Source organism: Geospiza fortis, unplaced genomic scaffold (assembly GCF_000277835.1).
Source record: "Geospiza fortis unplaced genomic scaffold, GeoFor_1.0 scaffold29, whole genome shotgun sequence".
Classification (NCBI taxonomy): Eukaryota; Metazoa; Chordata; class Aves; order Passeriformes; family Thraupidae; genus Geospiza; species Geospiza fortis.
Window position 1 is genome coordinate 4,030,303 of NW_005054349.1, and position 21,216 is coordinate 4,051,518.

Consider the following 21,216-nt stretch of genomic DNA (forward strand, 5'->3'; position numbering starts at 1 on the left):
AAAAATGCACAGTTAAAAATTAGTCAATTTTTAAATTAATCACAATGTGCATTTAGAAAGCAGAAGACAAATTACGTGCTAGAAATAAAAACTAGAATTTGGTGTAAAATTATTTGATACACTTTTAAAATTCTTCCAGAGTGAACTAAGGCTAAGTCTGTAATGTGAGTGTTTTTGTGGTATCTCAGTGTTGGAAATCGAGATGTCAAATGGAGAGACATTCTATTTTTGTTCAATTAATATCACAGAGCATTACATCAAAGCAGTAAACTCCTCTTGTATCAACAGATGCAGCAACCCTGAAGCCTATTTTCTCTCTTGTTACATTAGTGTTTAATTAAAGAAAACAACTAGTTGGAGGCAGTTACTTTCTGTGAAATGTAATGAAGATTTATTTTGTAAGTGACCTTCACTGTATTAGCTGAATCAGTAATCAGTAAAATTAATAGAATAATCAAATTATATACAAACTCATAAATCACTGCGAATATGCTGTCAAAAATGCAGCTTTTAATATGTCCTATTGTTTCACAGCTGTATTAAAAATTGCAACTGCTGATTTCTGCCTTGATGGGGTCTGAAATGGCATTTAAAGGCTGTGTATGATGGAAGGCTACCAGGCCAAAAATTTTCACAACTGTTAATTTAGCTGTAATATGATTTGATGTCAGCAGGGCAAAGTTGAAGCCGAGTACAGTGTTGTTGCTATCTTTCAGCAAAACTTGAATTATTGGTGGAGGCAGTCGCCAGTTAATTAGAGTAATATCAGTTTAAATGTCTGTCATTTAGGGTTAATGGTATCAAAGAGTTGCCTTGTACTTCAAGTGCAGTCAAATCATCTTGAATAGCCCATTGTATGAAAGTAATGCCAGCACAATGATTCTACTTTGTCATAAATTATTGGGGTGCCATTTAGTTTAATATTTCAGTTTCTGTATTTAAATAATTTTGGCAAGTCCTTCCTAGCTGTGTCATTTTTCATGCTAGGCTGTTCTAATAGGTGTTTTGGCTGTTTGTGATTGTTCAGCAACACAATCAAAATTCCTTTCCATTTTCATTTAAAAAAAAAACTTTTCTGCTGGCCTATGAAAACTGGTCATGCCCTCATCCCCTGGATAGCAGGCTACTCTTGGAAAGAAATAATTCACATTTTTGTGCGGCCAAGCAGCAAAGTTCTTTCAAAGCATGCTGGTAAAATAAAGTGCATATATCAAAACCTCCTGGCTGTGGTTGAAGGAAAACTGTAATTAATGTTTTTAACTAAGGAATCCAGTTCTAGTTAAGTTAATAGTGCTATTCTTATATGCAAGATATGAAATCAACTCCTCTGAGTTGGTTTGAAAGATGCTGATAGCTCTGTGTCAGGCAGGAGGCTGTGGATTGCAGCATTAGAGATAATAAACTTTTGTGTCTTCAACAACCTCCAAACAGCCAAGGCTGGGATTTTTGGGATGTATCTCTGGTTTTCCATGAGGAGCAGGGGTATTTTTAGGGAACTGGGTATTCCAGGTGTCCTATGGTACCTGGTGGTGCTGGCAGTTCCTTGGGCTGCCCCAGTCCTGCAGGTCAGAGGGGTTTTGGGACTGGCTTAGAGCTGCCTCATCTGACATTAGAATGACGAAATAATGCCATTTTTGGAAGTCAGGTTTGCAAAGTGAAAGTTTTCAAGTTTGTCATCTGTGAACATAAATCAAAATGCTTTCACTTCAAAATCACAGAATCAGAGGCTGCTTTGGGTTGAAAGAGATCTTAAAGCTCATCCAGTATCACCCCTGGCATGGGCAGGGACACCTTCCACTGTCCCAGGTTGCTCCAAGCCCTGTCCAGCCTGGCCTTGGGCACTTCCAGGGATCCAGGGCAGCCACAGCTGCTCTGGGCACCTGTGTCAGGGCCTGCCCACCCTCACAGGGGGATGTCCTCCATATAGCCAATCTAAGCCTACCCTCCTTCAGTTTAAGGCTGTTCCCCTTGTCCCCAGTCCCTCTCCAGCTCCCCTGGAGCCCTTCAGGCCCTGCCAGGGGCTCTGAGCTGTGACTGGAGCCTTCTCCTCTCCAGGTGAGCACCCCCCAGCTCTGCCAGCCTGGCTCCAACCCTGTGATAACTCTGTGACCTCCCCTGCACTCCAACAGCTCCACATCTTGCTTCTGTCAATAAATCAGTGTTACCAACACCTCAGAGCTTTGCCTTGCTGACCACTCAGACTGATTGCAATTATCAGAGCTGCGCTAATTACCTCTGTTTCCCTGTTGCAGGCTGTGTGCTGTGTTTGGGGGGATCTACTGCCTCCGTCACGCCGTGCGCTGCCTGGTGCTGGACAGAGCTTCGGGCCGGTAAGGGGCACCAGGAACTTCTCTTTATACACAAAACACAGGTGAAAAATGTCTCAAGTCAATTGAAAAAAAAATGATTCTTCTGAGATCCTCCTTGGTATTAATAACACATCAACCTTGATTAAAAGTAATTTGTGTATAGGTCCTCCAGAACAAGGAAAGTGGGTCTAGAATATAGAAACTAAATTAATTTCCCTGTGATATTACTACAGCTCCTGATCACCCAAGCTTGGAAGACAAATCATTTCAGCTGCCGGGGGGCTGGTGATGAGTGATGTTAGTTTTCCTTGTGGCCTTACCTACTCTAATTGATTTTCATCAGATGACAACAAAGCCCTCTGTTATTGCATTTTTAAAAATGGAGCTCACCTAAAGACTCATCAGATTAATCTTTGCTGATAATGCATGTCACTCCAAGAGAAAAGACTTTAATGAGTTTTTAGGTAGATTGTTGTCATAAACTATGCTGCCCTCTTATTCCAGAATAAATTCTTTTACAACAATATCAGGCCTGTAGGCAGGTTTAAAGTTGAGCTAAGAAAAATCAACGCAGAGTTTTTTCCGTAGTGGCATTTTTCACACCTCTGTAAATTGCCATCTTTCTGTTATACATATTTTATCAGGTATTAGTCTAACTGCAGACTTTTGCTGTCCTAAAGACTCTGTTTGCAGCTTAGTGTCTATAATTGAAAATTTCAAGATGTTTTGTAGAAAATTTAGAGAATTGATTTAGAAATGATGTAGTACCAATGTGTTAGGAGAATGAGTAGTTAAATGAGGGGGTTCGAGTTTATTTCCCAGCTCCTCTGCAATTCCTGGAGCACAGTCCTTGTAGCTGTATTTGCCACAACATGGTCAAGTAGTAGCTGTTTTCCCTGAAACTGGATAAACTCCAGATTTTACCTTTCTGCCAGTTCCTGAAGATTCTGGAGCTCACTGCACAGTTGTAGACTTTGAGGTGTAAATGTGTTTTATCAGGTGTGTTCTTCCAAATGCACAATTCATATGCAAATTAAACTGTGCCCCTTTCGGGAGCTGTCATTTATTTTAACACTGATATTTGAACTGCTGCTGTAGGAAGTTGTTTATTCCAATAATGTTTAAATACTTAAATTGCTCCTGCAGGGGGACAAAGCTTTTAGTTGGAAGCAACTTCCAAACCCTACTCTGTACAGGTCTTAACTGGTCAGCGGCACTGCTTGCCCAGTTTCCAGCTTCTTCTGCACATCCTGAAGACCTTTGAAATCAATGTTTTTTGTAAGGTTATGTGTGTTGCAGAAGAGCTGGAGTGCTGCTTTTCCATTAACCTGACTTTGTTTTGAATACAGTTTTAAAAAAACAGCACAAGTGTCTTTTTTTAGGCTGTTTTTGGGGTTCACTTGTGCCATGTTAGAATGATAGATTTTTGAGGAGCAGAATTATTGAAATACTTCTAAAGATTTTACCAGACTTTCATTACTCCAAAAACATTGAGCTTTTAATAATACCATTATCTGATAGTGAATATGAAGAAGCACAACACATCCAAGATATCCTTTTCCTTTATCTTCTGTTTTGTTCTTGCTGTTATCTCCTTCCTCACTGTGTATTCCCCCCCTGCACCAGCTTGTATTTCCTCTTGACTTTGGGCTTCAGTGTTTTGCCTAATAAAAATCAGCTATCAAGTTGTTAATGAGGCTATTTATGAGTTACTGAGCTTTTGAGTCAACAGACCATTAATAGTAATTGGTAAGAGGCAAATTCATATCTGGTTGTCAGTGCAGCTGGCTGTGTGCTTGCAGAGGCAGCTTCCCCAGGTTACAGATGGCTCACTCAGCACTGCAGAAATGCATTGTGCAGTGGTCATTACCACTTTATAGCTCCTTTCACAGCTCTCCAGGCTGCATCCATGCCTTAAGGCAGCGATTTTTTCTCTATTTTTAATATTCCTGGTTTAGTACACATAAGGAAAATGCATACTTCTAGCTACAGCCTTGATTTTCTTCTAAAATTTTTTGTTAGAGTTTAATTAAAAGTCTCAGAATATCACCAAAGTTTATTCCAGCATTTTTCTAGACGTGGCTAGCATTGCTTTTTCACATTTTCTTACCCATGCCTGTATATACAGAGAACAGTAGATTTCATACCCAGCTCTACAATTATTTTTAACCTTTTTCTGTAGGTCTTTTTATACTTTTTGAAAATAAGATTCAGTCAAGATGGGGTGAAAGAACAGGAATTTTAGACATCCCTATTTTAAGGTTTTAGTAATGCACTTGAAAATATCTGGTTTTTATGTATGGTACAAGATCTGCTGTTTTAATAAGTTTGTAGAACATCCTGAGTTCTGTGATGCTCTGTTAGGAAATAAAAACCACATTGTGTTTCTGAGGCTAAGGAAAAAAAACACATTTAATGTATGATAATGTTGTTTTTCTGTGTTTATGGTGTGTCACTTTTTTGGATACATGTAAAATTTCATCATAATGGTGGGCATTTTATATTGATCATGTTTCACATATGTTTCCAATTGCATAATTCTGTCTCAAAATGGAAGAGATGTGATAAATGGCCATTTATACATCTGTGATGAAAAGATAGAGCAAACAGCCAGTAATTTACATATCTGCTGAAATACTGCAGCCTGGCTTTGTCAGTGCTGCTGAGTCCATTTCAAGGATGTCGCCCTTAGTCCATTAGTTTGGATAATGAGCCCTATAAAGTACATTTATAACTCGTGGCACTGCAAGGAGATGGATTCTAATTTTCATCCTTTTATCCAGACACATTGAAAGAAGGTCAATGGAGGGTTGGCTGTGATTCATTGTCGCAACACAGATCAGATGACAGAGACCTGATAATGTCAGTGCAGGAGTGTTTGCTGCATGTGGAAGCACTACTTGAAAGAAATTTTCTCAGCATCACCCTTTGAAGTAAAGTGGGACTGAAATGAAAAGCTCTCTCTCTCTCAGTTTAAAATCTTATCACACATATGACCTGCTGCTATTCCTGAACAAAGGAGAGGAAACAACACTTAGCAGGAAAATGAAATGTGTTGTTGCTTTTGCTGGCTTTGAGTGATGCAACATGACATTTAATCAACCTTTCCCCTTTCAGAATGTTTGGGGGGTGGTGGGGAAATTGTTTCATAAACAATAAGAAAGGTTATAATTAGAAATGAGCTTCAGCAGCTCGACTTCCTTGTTTATTTGCAGTATTCAAATGAGAGCTCCAGGATTAAATCACTGGGATTAACAGTTAGGAAAAACTTGTTAAAGTTGCAAGTGAAACACACGTTGGATAGGATTTGAAACTGAAGAATGTTGGACATCAAACAGTGCTTGTACTGTTGTCAGGTACCTGTTGAATTTGAAAATAGGAATATATGTAGGGACCAGATGCCTGGGAGGTCAGCATTAGAAGTTAGTGTTACTAAAACATGTTTAATAGTCATAAACCTCTTACATTTACAGATGAGGACTGTGTGTCACCTTTTTTCAATTCTCATCTCAGGTTATAGGAACAACTGGTTTACCAGAGCTGGTGGAGCTGATTGCTGTTACTTATTTAGATTTGGGTTTGTAGATCATTATAATCACAGAAGCTGACAAATAGCTTTAAGTTACAGAAATGTTGTTGATTCCTAAGGTGTAACTTGCAGATATTCCACAGATAATGTTGCGCTATGATAAAAAGGTAAATCTGCACATGATCTCTGGCTCAGGCATTGTGTTCCTTTGGATTTTCCCTGTGCATGCACACATGTGTAAGTGTGTGTGAGAAAATTCACTGCTTTAAGTGAATTAAGTCACTGTGTGTGAAATTGTTGAAACACTGATAAAGTTATTCAGAAAGTTTAATTTAAAAAAAGGTAATTTTCATGTTCAGAAAAAGTTCAGTAAAGTTAATTTGCTTTATTTATTTATGCAATAAATGTTCTGATAGTGTAGAAGAGAGCACAGATCATGGATATAGAATCAGCAGCAGAGGTGGCTTTACTGAGTATCTGTGTGCAGCCTCCTTTTTCTTTGTCTCATATATATGATGTAACTTCATATATAAGTGAAGTTTGTTCTTTCACAGAGAATTTTCCCCCTTAAAATCTGAAATTTGTGTTCTCATTTGAGCTCACTGAATGGGTTCATTTCTGTGGTTTGCATTTCTGTCCCACTTCTATTTCTGTCCTTGTTCTGTGGAGAACATTTGTGTTGTTCTTACAACACCAGGACTCGGTTAATCCCTTTGTGTGTCACTTAGAGATGAAGGGTGTATTTAGTCTTAGAGCAACTCACTCTTGGAACAGTCTGATGCACTCATTTGTCAGGGAGCTTTCCCGAATCTCCCAAGTTAATTTGCTATTTAATTTGCCAAATATTATTGTCAAAACAAACTTGGTTTTGGTGAAGGTGTCTTTCTGAGAAAGAAACCCCACTCCAAAATAATTCACAGATTTATTTTTACATATTATGAAGTTAGAAATATAGAGCTAAATGCCAGTGCTGTAAGCTTATATTTTCTGTAAAAAGTGATCAATTGAATCAAGTTGGGATGTCATTATCTATATTGGCTTTGCATGTGTAAATGCATGTACACCAGGTGGAATGTGTCAGTCTAGGATTTGGTGATCAGTTGAATTGGTTTAGGGGTTCACATGTTCAAGAAATACAATAAATTTAATGAAAGATACAAATATTGTGTTGTATAAGTCAATTTTAACAACATATGCATGCTTTTGTTACCTTTAATCAAAATTTCTTACTGTGGTTTGTTTTTTTTTTTTAAATAGGTGCAAAGCTATTGTGGATCACTTTGGACAAAGAATAAGTGCCAACTATTTTATTGTGGAAGACAGTTACCTCTCAGAGAGCACATGCACAAATGTGTGTTACAGGTATGTGGTAAAACAAAAAACACAATTTCTTTAAATAATGGTGTGTAAAGTACCCTGCAGGTTAAACTGAGGAGCCTCTTGTCCACTCCTTTATTTTTGTGGTTCAGTATTGAGCAAAGTATTTCTCTGTTAACTGGAGGATATACTGTGTACTTTCCATAGTCAGGTTTTCTTCAGTTGATTGAAATCAGATTCCCCTTTCCATATAAAAAATCCAAGAGCTCTAAATGTGTTGGGAATTTCATATTTGCTAAAATGTGTTTGGAAGGTGAAGGTGCCAGTTGCTCTCCCTGCTTTAAATTTGTTCAGCTTTAGACAAGTCCTAAACTTCCTTGATTTCTGTGATTTGCTTGTTGCTGCAGAAGCCCTGGGCATGTCCTGCCTGTGTCAGAGCAGGGCAGGGGAGGATCAGCAGAGCAGGATAACCCTGGCACTGCAGGAGCACAAAGTGCAGTGAGCAGTGAGCTCCCCCCTGCTGCATTTCCCCTTCATCCCAAGGCTCCTGGGCTCTCTGCAGCAGCACAAGGCCTTCATGTGCTGCTGCTAGTCCTGAGCAAATAGGCAAAAGAATTTTTTAAAAAGCAGAAGGAGGCTGTTTGATACAACTGCACTGACTCATTTATTCATCACCTGTTTTGGTCATTGAAAGTACTACATTGGTGTCCCAGGTGTGTTTCTGCTTCAGCAACAGGCAAAATATCCCACTAAGATTCATAGTAATGAGGGTTAGATAGTGACATGGCCCTGGTATTACCAAAACTATGATTCTAAATTGATATTTTTACATATTTGTTTTCATTTTGTATTATTGAATTTATAATATCATTAATGCTACATTATTCTTTTATTGAATTGTAGGCAGATCTCCAGGGCAGTGCTCATTACAGATCAGTCTGTATTGAACACAGACTCAGAGCAGCAGGTACACACCAATTCTGTATCACTTGTCTCATGTGTTAATATTTAGTTGTTGGTAGGAATGAAGTCATTAATTCAGTTTTGTTTGTGCTTGAATCAAGATCTTTAATCAGCTCCCTGTACTGGTAATTGTTTAATTTGTTTTAGTGTCTATAAAGCTAGTACAAATTTTAGTTAAGTTTAGTTCAGCGCTTGGGATTTTTTCTGCTTGGTTCACACTATAATTAATAGAGTTTCTAAGCTGCTGTCTTTAATTTTAATTTTGCTTGCTTTTTAATAAACTATTACCCTTACTATTCTCTTAATTATTTATCTTGTCTAAACTTTGTTCAAAGTTCCTTTGGTTTTTTTAAACATTCCTTTTGGCTGTTTGAAGTTCTCATTGTTCAATTTAAAATGCATCTTTAGATCTGCTTTGTCAGTCGTAGTAAACTAGAAAACCAAACTGTAATTGCAGTTCCTTTTGAGCTGTAGTGAGGATGGTGGTGCTGCCACATCCCCCAGGCCCTGTGCTGTCCCTGCCACATCCCCCTGGCCCTGTGCTGTCCCTGCCACATCCCCCTGGCCCTGTGCTGTCCCTCAGGCTCTGTTTCTGTGCCCAGGTGTCCCTGTGCTGTCCCTCAGGCTCTGTTTCTGTGCCCAGGTGTCCCTGTGCTGTCCCTCAGGCTCTGTTTCTGTTCCAGGTGTCCCTGTGCTGTCCCTCAGGCTCTGTTTCTGTTCCAGGTGTCCATCCTGACAGTGCCTCCCCTGGAGCCGGGCAGGGCGGCCGTTCGTGCCATCGAGCTCTGCTCCTCCACCATGACGTGCATGAAGGACACCTGTAAGTAAAGGAGCTTTTCCCTCTGGCTCTGGCAGCTCTGGAACACAACTGAGAATCCCTGGGTGTTGTTCCTCTGCTGCACAGAACATGGGGAGCCATGGCTTCCTGCTGTCATGAAGCTTCATGGACTCATTTTCACTTACACAGGAATAAATCCTCCTTCAGGAGATAAAAATAATAATCCAAAGCACATGGATCTTCCTGGTTCTCTGTCATTTGTTTTTTTTGAAAATGGGTTCCCTTAGCTGAACTATTAAATGGAAATACCTGAAATACAATGTATTTGGGAGCTTTTCATCTTCTAAAAGGATTCTGTTGTTGGTATTTTATGTGAACTTGAAATAATTGAGCAATAAAATGTTTGTTTGGGGTATTTATTAGAATAGAATTTGAAGTTACCTTACCTAATTCTTTTTAACAAGAAGTAACTGTAATAATAACCAATTTATTTTGCTGTTAAATAGGGTTGAATTAAGTTCTTTGCATATGAAAGAAGAGTAAAGGCTTAAGTCATTCAAAGTTATATCTTACTAAATAATAGTAAAAAAATATAGGCTTCTAATTAATTAATACCTTAGTGCTATAAAACATATTGTTAATATTTATCATTTAAATAGCTGATTTCTTTTTATTAAGGGTTCACAAGATATATACAGCAGGAAGTGAAACTAATGAAAGATTGATGTTCCATGGATCTAAAGTATTAGTTTCAGGAGGATTTTTATGGTGCTGAAATATTAAGGTTTCTGTTATTTACTTTTCTCCATCAATTCCTTTCCTTTCAGAAGAGAAGGTACTGCCTTCATTAATGAAATTTGTCTTCATATATTGAAATAATAAAGTTCTATATTAGGCATAGCTGAGTTCCAGTTATGGGACATATTTCATAATTTTTTAAAAAACTTTTACATCATTATCTGTAAATTGGTTTTAACCTGACTGATTTCTCCTTGGAACAATTATTTAAGATAAGTATACAAATACATCTACTCTTTGATCACAGTGCACAAATGACAGGCACATCATCTGTATTGCCACTTGAGTGGAACCAAACTCCTTCACTTGCCCTAAAAATGGAGACTGTAATGATGAAATCAGGAACTGAACTCATCGTTCTTCCTGCTGGGAGAATTACTTGAAGACAAATGTTGGCAACCACTGTAACTAATGCAGTTATACCTGAGTAAATCAAATATAATCAAAATATATACTGATGACTGTGACTCATAACCATAACCTTAAAGATAATAAAAAAGATTTTATAGAAAGTAAATGATGTGAACTTTAGTGATTTATAGCTGGGTTTTTTGAGGAAAGAGTAGATTTTATTACAGTGTTTGGGATTGGAAGCATCCAGTTAAGGTTAGGGGGAGACTTTGATTATCACCACCCTTTTCCTTATTTTAATACATATTCCTTCAGACAGAAGGTTTGGTCTGGGTTGAATAAAAAAATGAATATTAATGTTTGAATAGAAACTGTATGTGTGCAACCTGAGAGTAGAGGAGCATGAAGGGTTAAATTTCTGTTCCTGACAGAACCAGGGTCAAGATCTGAGTGATGTACTGGAAAATAATGACAACAAACACAGCCAGGCTTCAGAGAGAAGAGACAAGAATGTCATCTAGGTTTAAAATAATACCAGAGCTGGGCTCTGCTTTTAAATGGATCAGAAATTTGCAGTAATTAAGAAAAAACTGATCAGTTGAAACTTTGCACAGTGTTAAATTCCTTCAGGATTCTCTGATGGAGACTTCTCTGGTGAGAAGTTTCCAAGAGCCAGAGTAAGGTGATTGTATGAAAAGCTTTAAGGTGAGGCTTTTAAATGAATGAGTGGCTGGAAAATCAGGTGGGGTGAAGCAGCTGGTTCTGTATCTGAGCAGAGAAACAGAACAAATAAAGGAATAGTTCAGCAATAGTTCCTCCCATCTAAGAAGTGGATGAATTAAATGTTGTACAAAGGATTGCACAGTCATAGTGTCCATCATGGGAATGACTTAGAGAATTCTCAGGTGTTTCCAGAGAATTTCTGTGTGCTGTACATACACTGTATGTCCATGGTACAGCACTTCCCTGGCTTAAAGGAAGGGATTTTATGAAGAATTGTGATTTCTAAAAGCCTGCTGTGCCTTTTAAAAGTTGTAAATGTTGTTTATCTATCTGTGTGTTGGTGATTGGAATTAGTTTGTGTTCTCTTTTCCCAGATTTAGTCCATCTAACCTGTCCATCAACTAAAACTGCAAGGGAAGATTTAGAGCCTGTTGTACAGAAGTTATTCAGTCTAAATACAGAAAAAGGTAAAAATAAACACATGAGGTATGATGATACTATCTTTCATAAATATAGTTTACTAAAGTAGCTGTTACTGACTGCTTCAGCTGTGGTTTAACTCCAGTATCCAAGAACATGACCATAAGTGTCTGGGACCTTTTTATTTGTCACACTTTCTATTTTCCATGGAACATACTTACTGTTCAGCACATCCTTGAAAGTTGCACTAGTGAAATTTAATATTTTGAAATTGTGGAAGCTTCTTGGAGTGTTCTTGCCTCTTATTGTTAGGTTCTTGCTCAGCCTCTTGTCTTCAAGTGGTTTTTTTTGTTTGCTGTTTGAATTGAAATTATCTGGATTCTGCTGTAAGCAGTGGAAGCATAAATGTGTATTATGTTGTTATCACAAAGATAGATTTCCAATAATGAACTACTTGGCCCTAAATTCAAGGAAACCTTGGCTACTTTATGAACTTTGGCCTTGAGATGGACAATTCCACACCCCAGAGGAGAACAGCTGCTGATGGAGCAGAAGGAAATTATTCCTAAAATACCTGGGCTAATTCCACACAAGTGTTTGAAATTTAATCCTGAGATCGTGACTGGAGCCATATTTGTGGGAGATGCTCACAGAGTAGGTGATGTGCATGTGGGAGATGCTGCTGTGTTCTAACCCTGGCAGAAGCAGTTTAAGTACAGTGTGCCCATGCTGCAAGGCAATAAATCACATTTCTGAGAGAAAACAGTGCTCAGCTCCCACTGACAGGGGTTTTGTTGGTATAAATGCAAGTTACTAAGATGTGGGAGTACTTTATAATACTCATAATTGGTTTGCTTGTAATATTTAGAAAACAACTTAGATTTGTAAATAGAAAACTTTATTAGACTGGAGAGTTGCAAACATTTCTCATTTGTAGATGTGTTAACTTCAAGCCTGCTAATTTTCACCTTTTAATATTTCACCTCTCTCTTCAATTTTCAAGACAGTGCCATGTGTTTCAAAGACCTGGTGAGGAGAAGATCAGCTTAGTGTCTTCTAATCATTTGGGGAGGGGTGGCATTAATCTTCATGTTTGAAGTGATCCAGGTTCGAAATGATAGATTGTTTAGAAGCTGACTGAAATTCTTCTGTAGGAACTCTGTGATCATTGGGGTCCTCAGGTGCACTGAGGCACTGAGAAGCCAGTTTTCCCTGACACATAGGCCTTTTTATCATCAGGATGAGGTAGTGGTCGTATTTTAATTAAAATGTCAGAACAAATACTGTTGGAGTTATTGAAAATGAATCACCAGATAAAGTGAGCACTGGGCCATGGCAGGTCAAAGAGGCAAAGTCACCTGGAGAAGAGGACTCCATTCATTTTCCTGCCTAAATGAGGAAGAAGTAACTTTTATGAGCAATGTGAACTTTTAAATATATTAAAGAGCATCTTACCCTGTATTAAGGCTCAGACTTTCACAGGCTGATGAATTTAATTTATATTTCAAACTATTCAGTATGGGTAGCACCTATTTTTTTTTAACTATTTGACAGTTATAAAAAGACACTGAAGGAATAGGACAGATTTATCTCTTTTTTGTAATTCAGCTGCTTTAAAATACTGTTTTGAATGCCATAGTTATCAAGAAGTTTTTTCCTTGGAAAGAAGTAAATCTCACAAGGTCTTTTACAAGCTTCATTTCATTTACTTTAGAGGAGGTAAAATACAAGAAAGGGGACAGCAGATATTCCAAACAAATAGTGTCTGTTAAGCTCAGATTCTGTGTTGTGTGTTCCTCCATTGCACTGTGCACTGTTAAAAAGTGACCTTCATCTTCCCAGAGGTTTTTCTGCCTGTGTGCAGAGGGATCACAGGAATGTGCCAAGTACAGCAGGGAGGGACAGAGCGTGAGCAAGGAAGTTGAGTTTGTGATAATTCTGTATTCTTGATGAGTATTGCAGCACAGTACAAGCCTCAGTAATTGTAGATAAATACAAATTAGACATTTGTTTTCATTTAGCAGCACTGCCACAATTAGAGATTCTCTGTACAAAGATAGAGTATGAACACATCAGAAATCTCTGTGCACGGGGAGTGCAGTGCCTGTGAGCTGGCAGAGCCCAGGCAGGACTTGCTGTCTGTCAGTGCTCTGGCAGTTTATCCCCAGTGAAGGAGATCATGTGAGAGGTGTTAAATTTAAACCAGGCTGCTTGGTAGGGTGCTGGCATGATAACTGCTGCTGGTGTGGTGGAGGGTGTGCAGAGAGAGTAGAGTCTGCATAGCTGTGCTTGGAAAGGAAGGGAAAGAATCATGAAGGAGAATCTCAGGAAGTTAAATTATTGGCTTTTTGAAGAAAAAAATGCTTTATTACAGTAATTCCATGATAAAAATTTGATTCCCAGTGTGCTAGATTACATGTTTTCCTTATCACATAACAACACTGATTACTGCAAACACTCCTTTTCCTTTTCAGAGACTGGAAATGAAGAACTGGAGAAACCCAGAGTCCTCTGGGCAGTCTACTTCAACGTGAGAGATTCCTCAGGAGTTGAGAAGAGTTCCTATGCTGGCTTACCCTCCAATGTTTATGTCTGCTCTGGGCCAGACTCTGCTTTGGGAAATGACTGTGCTGTCAGACAGGTTGGGCAGAGCAGATTTTGGTTGCAGAACTTTCATTCTAAAGAAATAAGTCAAATGCAGTCTGGGTTATTCTTCTATACAAACATATACATGATAACTCTGCAAAATTATAAAACTAGGTAGATGGAGACATCAGGAAATAGTCACAGTCCTTCATCTGGAAGGTACAGGAGGAGGTACAGTACAAACCAAAGCCAGAAAATCCTGTCTGCAGTTCAAGTGGGAAGGAACACCAAAGAAGTTTAGTGCTTGCAGGACACAGTCCCAAACCAGAAACTTACTGGGGAAAAACCCAGCACAATTCCTAATGTGGTAGATTAGGCTTCCTCTCTGTTTTCCTTCTCTTTGCCTTGGTATCACTTCAGGCCTCCTGCCTCAGTTTTCCTTCTCTTTGCCTTGGTATCACTGTATTAAAGAATTTTCCTTTCACACATCCCCTGGATAAGGAAGGAACAAATTCCTGGGCAGATCTGCCCCAGCAGCCCCTGTGGTGTCAGGGCACTGACAGACAGGAGAACACTTCACAGCTTTGGAGCATTAAGTGTCACTGGGCATTTTTAAAGCTGTGTTTTTAATAGCCATGTTCAGACAATGTGCATGCCATCTTCTAGCCAGTTGCAGGGTTTTTTATTACTAAGTCATAAACCTCTTAAAAATAAGGTTTCGAAGTGGAAAGGCTGACATAGCCTGAACTGCAGGGTCAGAACAGTGTCATTAAGGGCTAATAGTATCCTTCATTTTGCTTTACAAGGCAATAATTCGCCTCTCAGACTTGTAAAGACAAAAAATAATGCAAGACAATTATTATGGTAGCAGTTTTAAATTGTAAATGAGTTCCTTTCTAAATTTGATTTTTTCAAACTGTTGTTTAAAACAGGGCATGTTAAAAACTGATTTAATACACTTAAAACTTATTTCTGATTTTAACATTTTTAACGTTCAGGTTTGTCTTCCCTTGAGAGGTTTTCTTCTTATCAGTGAACAATGATGGGATAAATCAGGCCCTGTTTAAGCGTTCTTGGTGCTGTAATTCAGCCTTTATGTTCAATCTGTTAGCCATCATTGAGGGAGGTGCTGAGCAGATCTCTGAGGAGGAACCATCAAGAGCCAAATCACTGCCTTTTGACAAAAATAGGGAGAGGTTGCATTTTTTTGAGGCTGACTTAAATTTTGAAACAAATGGTCACAAGTAAAGTGGAAAATATTTCAGTGTAACCGTGTTTATAATTGGAAGTGGTGTGTGAGAGCGAAGTGAAGAGTAGGCTGAAGATGAAGCAGGAGTCACACCATGCACGGACCTTGTAGACAAGAGGAGCAGGGAAATAGCTCTAAGTTGGTGTGTCTTCCACTCCCAAATCACTCTCACCCTCCCAGGAATGGGGTGGGAATCTCCAAACAGGAGATATTTGCAAACTCATGGATCAGAACAGCTTAAAAAAAACCAGTGTGTGTATTAGTCTTAAAGATAGCTTGGGAAATTATATCTGATTTCTCTAATCATTTTGGGATTAGTGTTTTAGTGATACTTGCTGCGATTTATTTTCTTCATTACCATCAGTATTACTGAATTCTGTTTGTCATGCTGTGTGATTGCACTGCTGATCCATTATTGGCAAGGCAGGACCACAGCTCTTACAGACAACTCTCCATCTACACCTCATTTACAAATTACTGCCCTCTTGTTTTATTGCAATTCTGTGTTCAGTTCCTGGAGTGATACTGAATTAATGCTGATGGTTGCATTTACTTGCCCTGAGGACAGGCTAAATGAAATGAAGATGCCATTGATGATCTTTTCAAACTCCCTATGTGTGGATCTAGTAAAGCATCTGGCTTCCAGTTTTCTGTTTTCACTGCTGCAACCTGACATGAATTATTAGGAGCTAAAGTAATATATTCCCTGACATATTTCAGACTTCTGAGGCATCTTCATGGTCAGGAGAGGATGTACTAAAACTGTCAGGCCAATATTTGTCCTTTAACCTGTTTATTTTCTATATCTGGAAGGATTTCAGAGTTAATCAGGTGTTGGTACTTTGGTCATGGTCCCTGTAAAAGTTGCTGTGAAAGTCCCCACAGTTTATCCACAAGTTGGGATGCAGAAACACAGGAACAGAACTGAGTTTTATTCAGCTCCAACTTACTGGAGTTGCTGTGCAAGGGCTTTACATGCCTGTGTCTTAATGCTGGGTTCAACTGGACACACATTTCTCAGTTGATACTACTAAATATTGGAGAAACTATTGTCTAATACCTTGTAATTATAGACAGGAGTTTTAAATGAACCACAAATATATGGGGATGTATTTTCAGTGGTAATGTTCCACTGGATAAGAGTAGTTCTCAGCTGGGCAATGTTTAAGCTGTTCAGAAAAGGGGAAATAGAATTTTTTTTGCAGTTTTTAATCTAAGAAGGAAACCCATCTAGCCATGATATGGATTGTTCATGTGTACAGTTCCCTGGGTTTCCTTTGAAATGGATCCCTCTCTCTGGAAAGAGCCAAGATCTTTCCCATGCTTTGCCTTGGACTGCAGCTAGGGATGGTTTTATAGTGCAGAAGATCAGTTTGCTTCCAGAAAAATCCTCTTTCTTGTTCTCAATGCAGCACAGAATGACCAGCATTTTTTACAAAGCCCTGTGCTGTGACTTCCTAGTAGAACAATGTAAAAAGATAAATTGCTTTTTCTCTTTCGAGGTCTGCAGAAGGAATGGATTTCCCATGTGTTTACAATACTGTCAAAGTACTAAATCACTATTGATTTGAAAGAACGCAGGTTAATCTTAAATATCTGTAAAATATTTCCTCAGGCTGTTACATTTCAAGGTAAAGTTTATGTTATTCTTCTTTTTCCTGAATAGGCTGAGACTATTTTCCGAGAAATGTTTCCAGCAGAGGAGTTTTGCCCCCCACCACCAAATCCAGAAGATATTATTTATGATGAAGATGAGATTGAGCCAGAAGAGTCTGGATTGAATAATTCACCAGAGACAAAGCCTGAAACCTCAGCTGAGGAGAGCAGTAGTGAAGGTGGTGCTGATGTTACAAAGGAAGAATGAATGAATGAATGAATGAACGAACAGTGTTTTCTTAGGAGAAGAGTAGGTGGACCCAAACTAGGACATAAGGGAGGAAGGGTAAGAAAAAAAGGTTTAAAACCCCCAGAAATATGTTATTTGCCATTGCCTTACTTTCCTTAGCTTGGATCATTTTTTAAAGTTGTTTCATTGATAGCTGAGACATTTCTAAACAGTCACAGGTCCACCAGATCCAGTGGGTTTTGTAGCTAAACAAAAATACAGAATGAAGCATCTGAATTGAAAGTGCTAAAATAGGGTTCATGATTTATTGAGATGATTTGGTTTTGTTTTACATTTTGGAAAGAATCCTCAATCTTTTAAAGAGGAAGTCAAAACTAAGCGAAAAGAAAAAAGTGCAAGTTTGTTTGCCAGTTAGAAAATTATTTCTACTAAAAATCCTTGGATCTCTGCTAATTAAACAGCTGAAGGTGAGGCTCACCATCTGTCCTTCACAGTGGCCTTATGAATGGAATTTAAAGGCAATAATATTGACAGTTCTGCAGTGGCTTTATTGTATGGTTTTGAAACTGACCCCATAATCAAGTAGGAAGTATAATCCAGAAGATGTTCCTCACATGGAACTATTTTACATTCAGTTTTTTTAGTAAGACCTAACAGATGACACATTTTCTCTAGTGACTTCATTTACTGGAGTCAGGAAAATGGCAGAATTTGAACTTAATGCCAGATTTCCCAGCAAAGTTCAGTCATAAATGGAGCATTCCTGTTCTTATTCTCCCTGGATTTGTTGCACTGTTTTGGCCTTTAGTAAGCCAATAATTACTTTTTGAAGTTTAGGTTCTGAGAAGTTTAAATGACCATCAGCTGAGGGGGGTTTGTGGTGGAGAAAAAATTCAACTGATAATTCCAAAGGTTTGTATTGATCCCAGTTAATAGATTAAAATTAGTGTGATAGCTGTAAACTATGCATTTTGTAATGATAAACCATGAAGCATTTATACAATAAAATGTATGGAACTATTTATAAACCTAGTTTGTATGAAAAAGCTACAAAATGAGAAAGCTGCTGTAAATGACCATGTTAAACTTGCACTTCTTCTGAACCATGCTTGAAATCAGATCTGAAAAGTACTTCTCATGTACTTAAAGATTTACTTTAAAATGCACACCCAGTAGATCAGTAGTATCTCTAGAGTTGATGAGTTGGGGTTTAAACTTCTTCATGAAGGTAGAGCCAGTTCCAGGAGTGCTTAAATACTGTAAGTAAATAAAAAATGCCATCGAGTCCTGAACATTGAGCTCTGCCTGGCCATGCCACAGCCAGGCTTCTGTACAGTCCTGTGGTGCCTGTGCCTGCCCTGAGCCTGGCTCCAGGCCAGAAAGGGGAATTTATTTATTTTTTTACAGCATAACTGATACTGTTCTCTTTGTCCTGCATCGTGCCCCCTGTCCAGTCTGCATTTCAGGGTTAGTGTTTGCCCCCTGTGTTGGATAGGTACTGGTGTGTGTGTGTGTCTGTGTGTGCATAATCCAGAGTGCTCAGACAAACACGTGGCTGGAATGTTCCCAATGTTCAGCAGCTGTAACCTCTGGATGCTTGTGATTGAGCAGTTATTTATATATAAATATATCTATTAATAAGCAGGCTGCCTCTTCATTTAGCTGTAATTTCTCTGTGTATTGGGAAGCATGAGTGTATGATTTTATTTAACATCTGCAGATCTGTAAAGGGAGGGTCCTGGAGGGACCTATCCCTGTCTCTCAAAAACAGGGGTCATAGTTGAATCTCTCATCTGTGTTTACAAGAGAATCTCTTGATGAAAATTAAAGGTTTGCTTGCAAGTGCATGGTCCTGTGTTTTCTTTCAACTTTTTTTCAAAGCAAACCAATTCACTTTTAGCTGGGGTTTCCTGAGGATTCTCTTGGCTGCTTCCAGCACGAGGACACCTGTAATTGCCAATATGAGTATCTGGTTATCAAGTTTCTATCAGTTTATGTCTGACTGCTCTGTGTCCATGTGAAGCCAAGTTTGGAAATGGCTCAGGTTTGATTTGAGATCTGATGGAATGATGAACATGTTGGAGGTATGACTTTACACTACATTGATTGCTTAAAAACTGTTTTCATGTCTCTTCCATAGGGTGAATGGAAACATTAAATGTTTTTCCTATGGTACTTGAGTACCCAATAGCTCACTTGCAGGAGCAGTAGATCAGACTGTTGATGCTGGTATTTTACAGAAATCATGCTCTGAACTGCATTTTGTTCTTTCTTTAAATGATGTAAGCATGCAAAGTGAGGGTTAGGCTTATTTGAAGTCGTTTTTAAGGCTTGTCATACAGGATGTATTCAAAAGATAACATGACTTTTTAAAAACTGGCAATTTATCTGTAGGATTATTAATAAATCAAGTTAAAGAAAGATAAGGTTAATTGAATTTTTAAACAAGTAGCTGTATTATCCTTCAAGCACCTTGGAGCTCATACAATATTCACACCTTTTTTTTCCTAAGGAGTGCTTTGATATGTTTGAATTCCTTTTTTAATGAGTACTTTCTTTTTAAGTTGGTTAATTGAATTAACCCTTCATATTCAAAGAGTCCATTTTATGCCATTTTCCCTCCTGTGGCATTGCCTGGGCTGTGGGACTGCAGGTGGTCGCTGCTCCTTTGGCGGCATTTCCAGCCTGGAAGCTGCTTCGTCTGCTTTTTCTGCTGCTGATGATGCTTAGGGCCATTTGACAGGTAATCATTAGAACTTGGATCCTTGCAGACTATGGGGTCTTTTCTCCCATCATTGCAGGGGGATTTATGTGGGCAACTCCTATTAATGTTAATGGGACTTGCATGTGTAAATCCTCCTTGCATCAATGGGAAAATTGACCCCTGAAACAAAATACCTGCCTGTTAGACTTGCTGATTCAGAAACATGCAGGCAGTGCCTCTCCCCTGTGGAAATGTGCTGGGGCATGTGCTGTTTCACTGGAATGCTCTGGGGGAGTTTTCAGCATTTTCTCTTTTACATTGTATTTTATATTTTCCATACACTGAATCTTGTTGGAGTTGCCCCAGTGATTCTCTTTGTGTAGCTGGGAAATGCAATTTCCCTTTCCATACTGAGCAGGTTGCACAGGTCCTTGGATTGGATCTCATTTTATTTCAACCCCCTCTCTCTCCCCTCTAAATCTTTTTGCTTCAGCACTGAGTTGCAACAGCTTAATTTCAAGAATAATTTGCTAGTGATGTATTGATTAATGACAAGTCAGAAGTATTAATGTAGTGTTTTCACACAATAAGAGACTGGGTCACTTACAATCCATAATCTCTTCTGCAGAAAGGATAAAATTAATTTCCTCAACACTCATATATGTGCTTCAATAGCTAGGCAGCACAAATGAGAATGTATTTTATCTGTGGATAAGTTTATTCATTCTGTATTGTGTATGGTGTTGTTCACACAGTTGTTTATATAGATATTTTATGTAATCTCTGCAGTGCATTTTTGGGTTTTACTTATCTGGTGATTTTATATCCGTAGCAAGTCATCCCTTGGATGTAAAAAGTCTGGTGTGGAACTACAACTAAACTAAACTGCTCCAGAGATCTCTCCTGGCTTTTCTGCCTCAGTGAGTGCTCTCTTCAGCCATTAATTATCAATAAGCTCTGCAGATTCTGGTGTGTTGACTTCTCTTCTGTTTTTTAATTTTTTTTCTGAGGATGTTTTGCTTGCCATTAATGCAGTTGCTGATTTTCCAGCAAGGGCAGCAATTTGCTGAAATCACATCATGACACAGTTGATCTGTGTGTGTGTGTGTCTACAATTCCTAACAATATTTCTCCAATGGGTGTATATAGGAGTATTGTATGGCAAAATTATTGATTCATGAAAGCTTATCACTTAAACTTTTGCAGAAACCAGCCACTGCAGAACCTGCAAAAGTTAGAATTGCCTGTGTTGCCAGAATTGTCAAAAATATGTGGGAGAGTTGTGGTGGTAGTTGCCTGCATTCCTGGGGTAAGCAATAATGCCAAGTACCTGTGGTAAGATGGAGAAGAGGTTGTGACACTGGGAGTTCCAGCCACTGATACAAAACATTCATTTATTGCAAACCAATGTAACAGTAAGTCTGCTGCAATGATCAGATGGAAATCTTAGCTTAGGTGTGTGATTTCTTTAATGGGATCAAAGGTTACCATAGAAGGATTCTTTGAGCTGCAGAGGTGAGTGGTGGGAAATGGTCAGCCATGTGGAATTCATGTTGAAAACAACTTGTGGAGGAAATAGAGCTTATTAGCAATTCCACCATTATGTTTATTTACAGGCTGCCAGCTCCTGTTTGTAAGACTGA

The 21,216-nt window shown here is 38.6% G+C and overlaps 1 protein-coding gene across 1 annotated transcript in view; it reads left to right on the forward strand.

Annotated features, from left to right (window-relative positions):
* Positions 1 to 18,716, forward strand: part of CHM (CHM Rab escort protein) — a 42,030-nt gene extending 23,314 nt beyond the window's left edge. Inside the window, exons 9-15 of the mRNA XM_014307933.2 lie at positions 2,253 to 2,330; positions 7,096 to 7,200; positions 8,059 to 8,122; positions 8,842 to 8,938; positions 11,143 to 11,235; positions 13,663 to 13,829; positions 16,690 to 18,716. Of these exons, the coding sequence (XP_014163408.2) occupies positions 2,253 to 2,330; positions 7,096 to 7,200; positions 8,059 to 8,122; positions 8,842 to 8,938; positions 11,143 to 11,235; positions 13,663 to 13,829; positions 16,690 to 16,887 (802 nt within the window). The 3' untranslated portion in view covers positions 16,888 to 18,716. The remainder of the gene's footprint in view (positions 1 to 2,252; positions 2,331 to 7,095; positions 7,201 to 8,058; positions 8,123 to 8,841; positions 8,939 to 11,142; positions 11,236 to 13,662; positions 13,830 to 16,689) is intronic.
* The last annotated feature ends 2,500 nt before the right edge of the window (positions 18,717 to 21,216 follow it).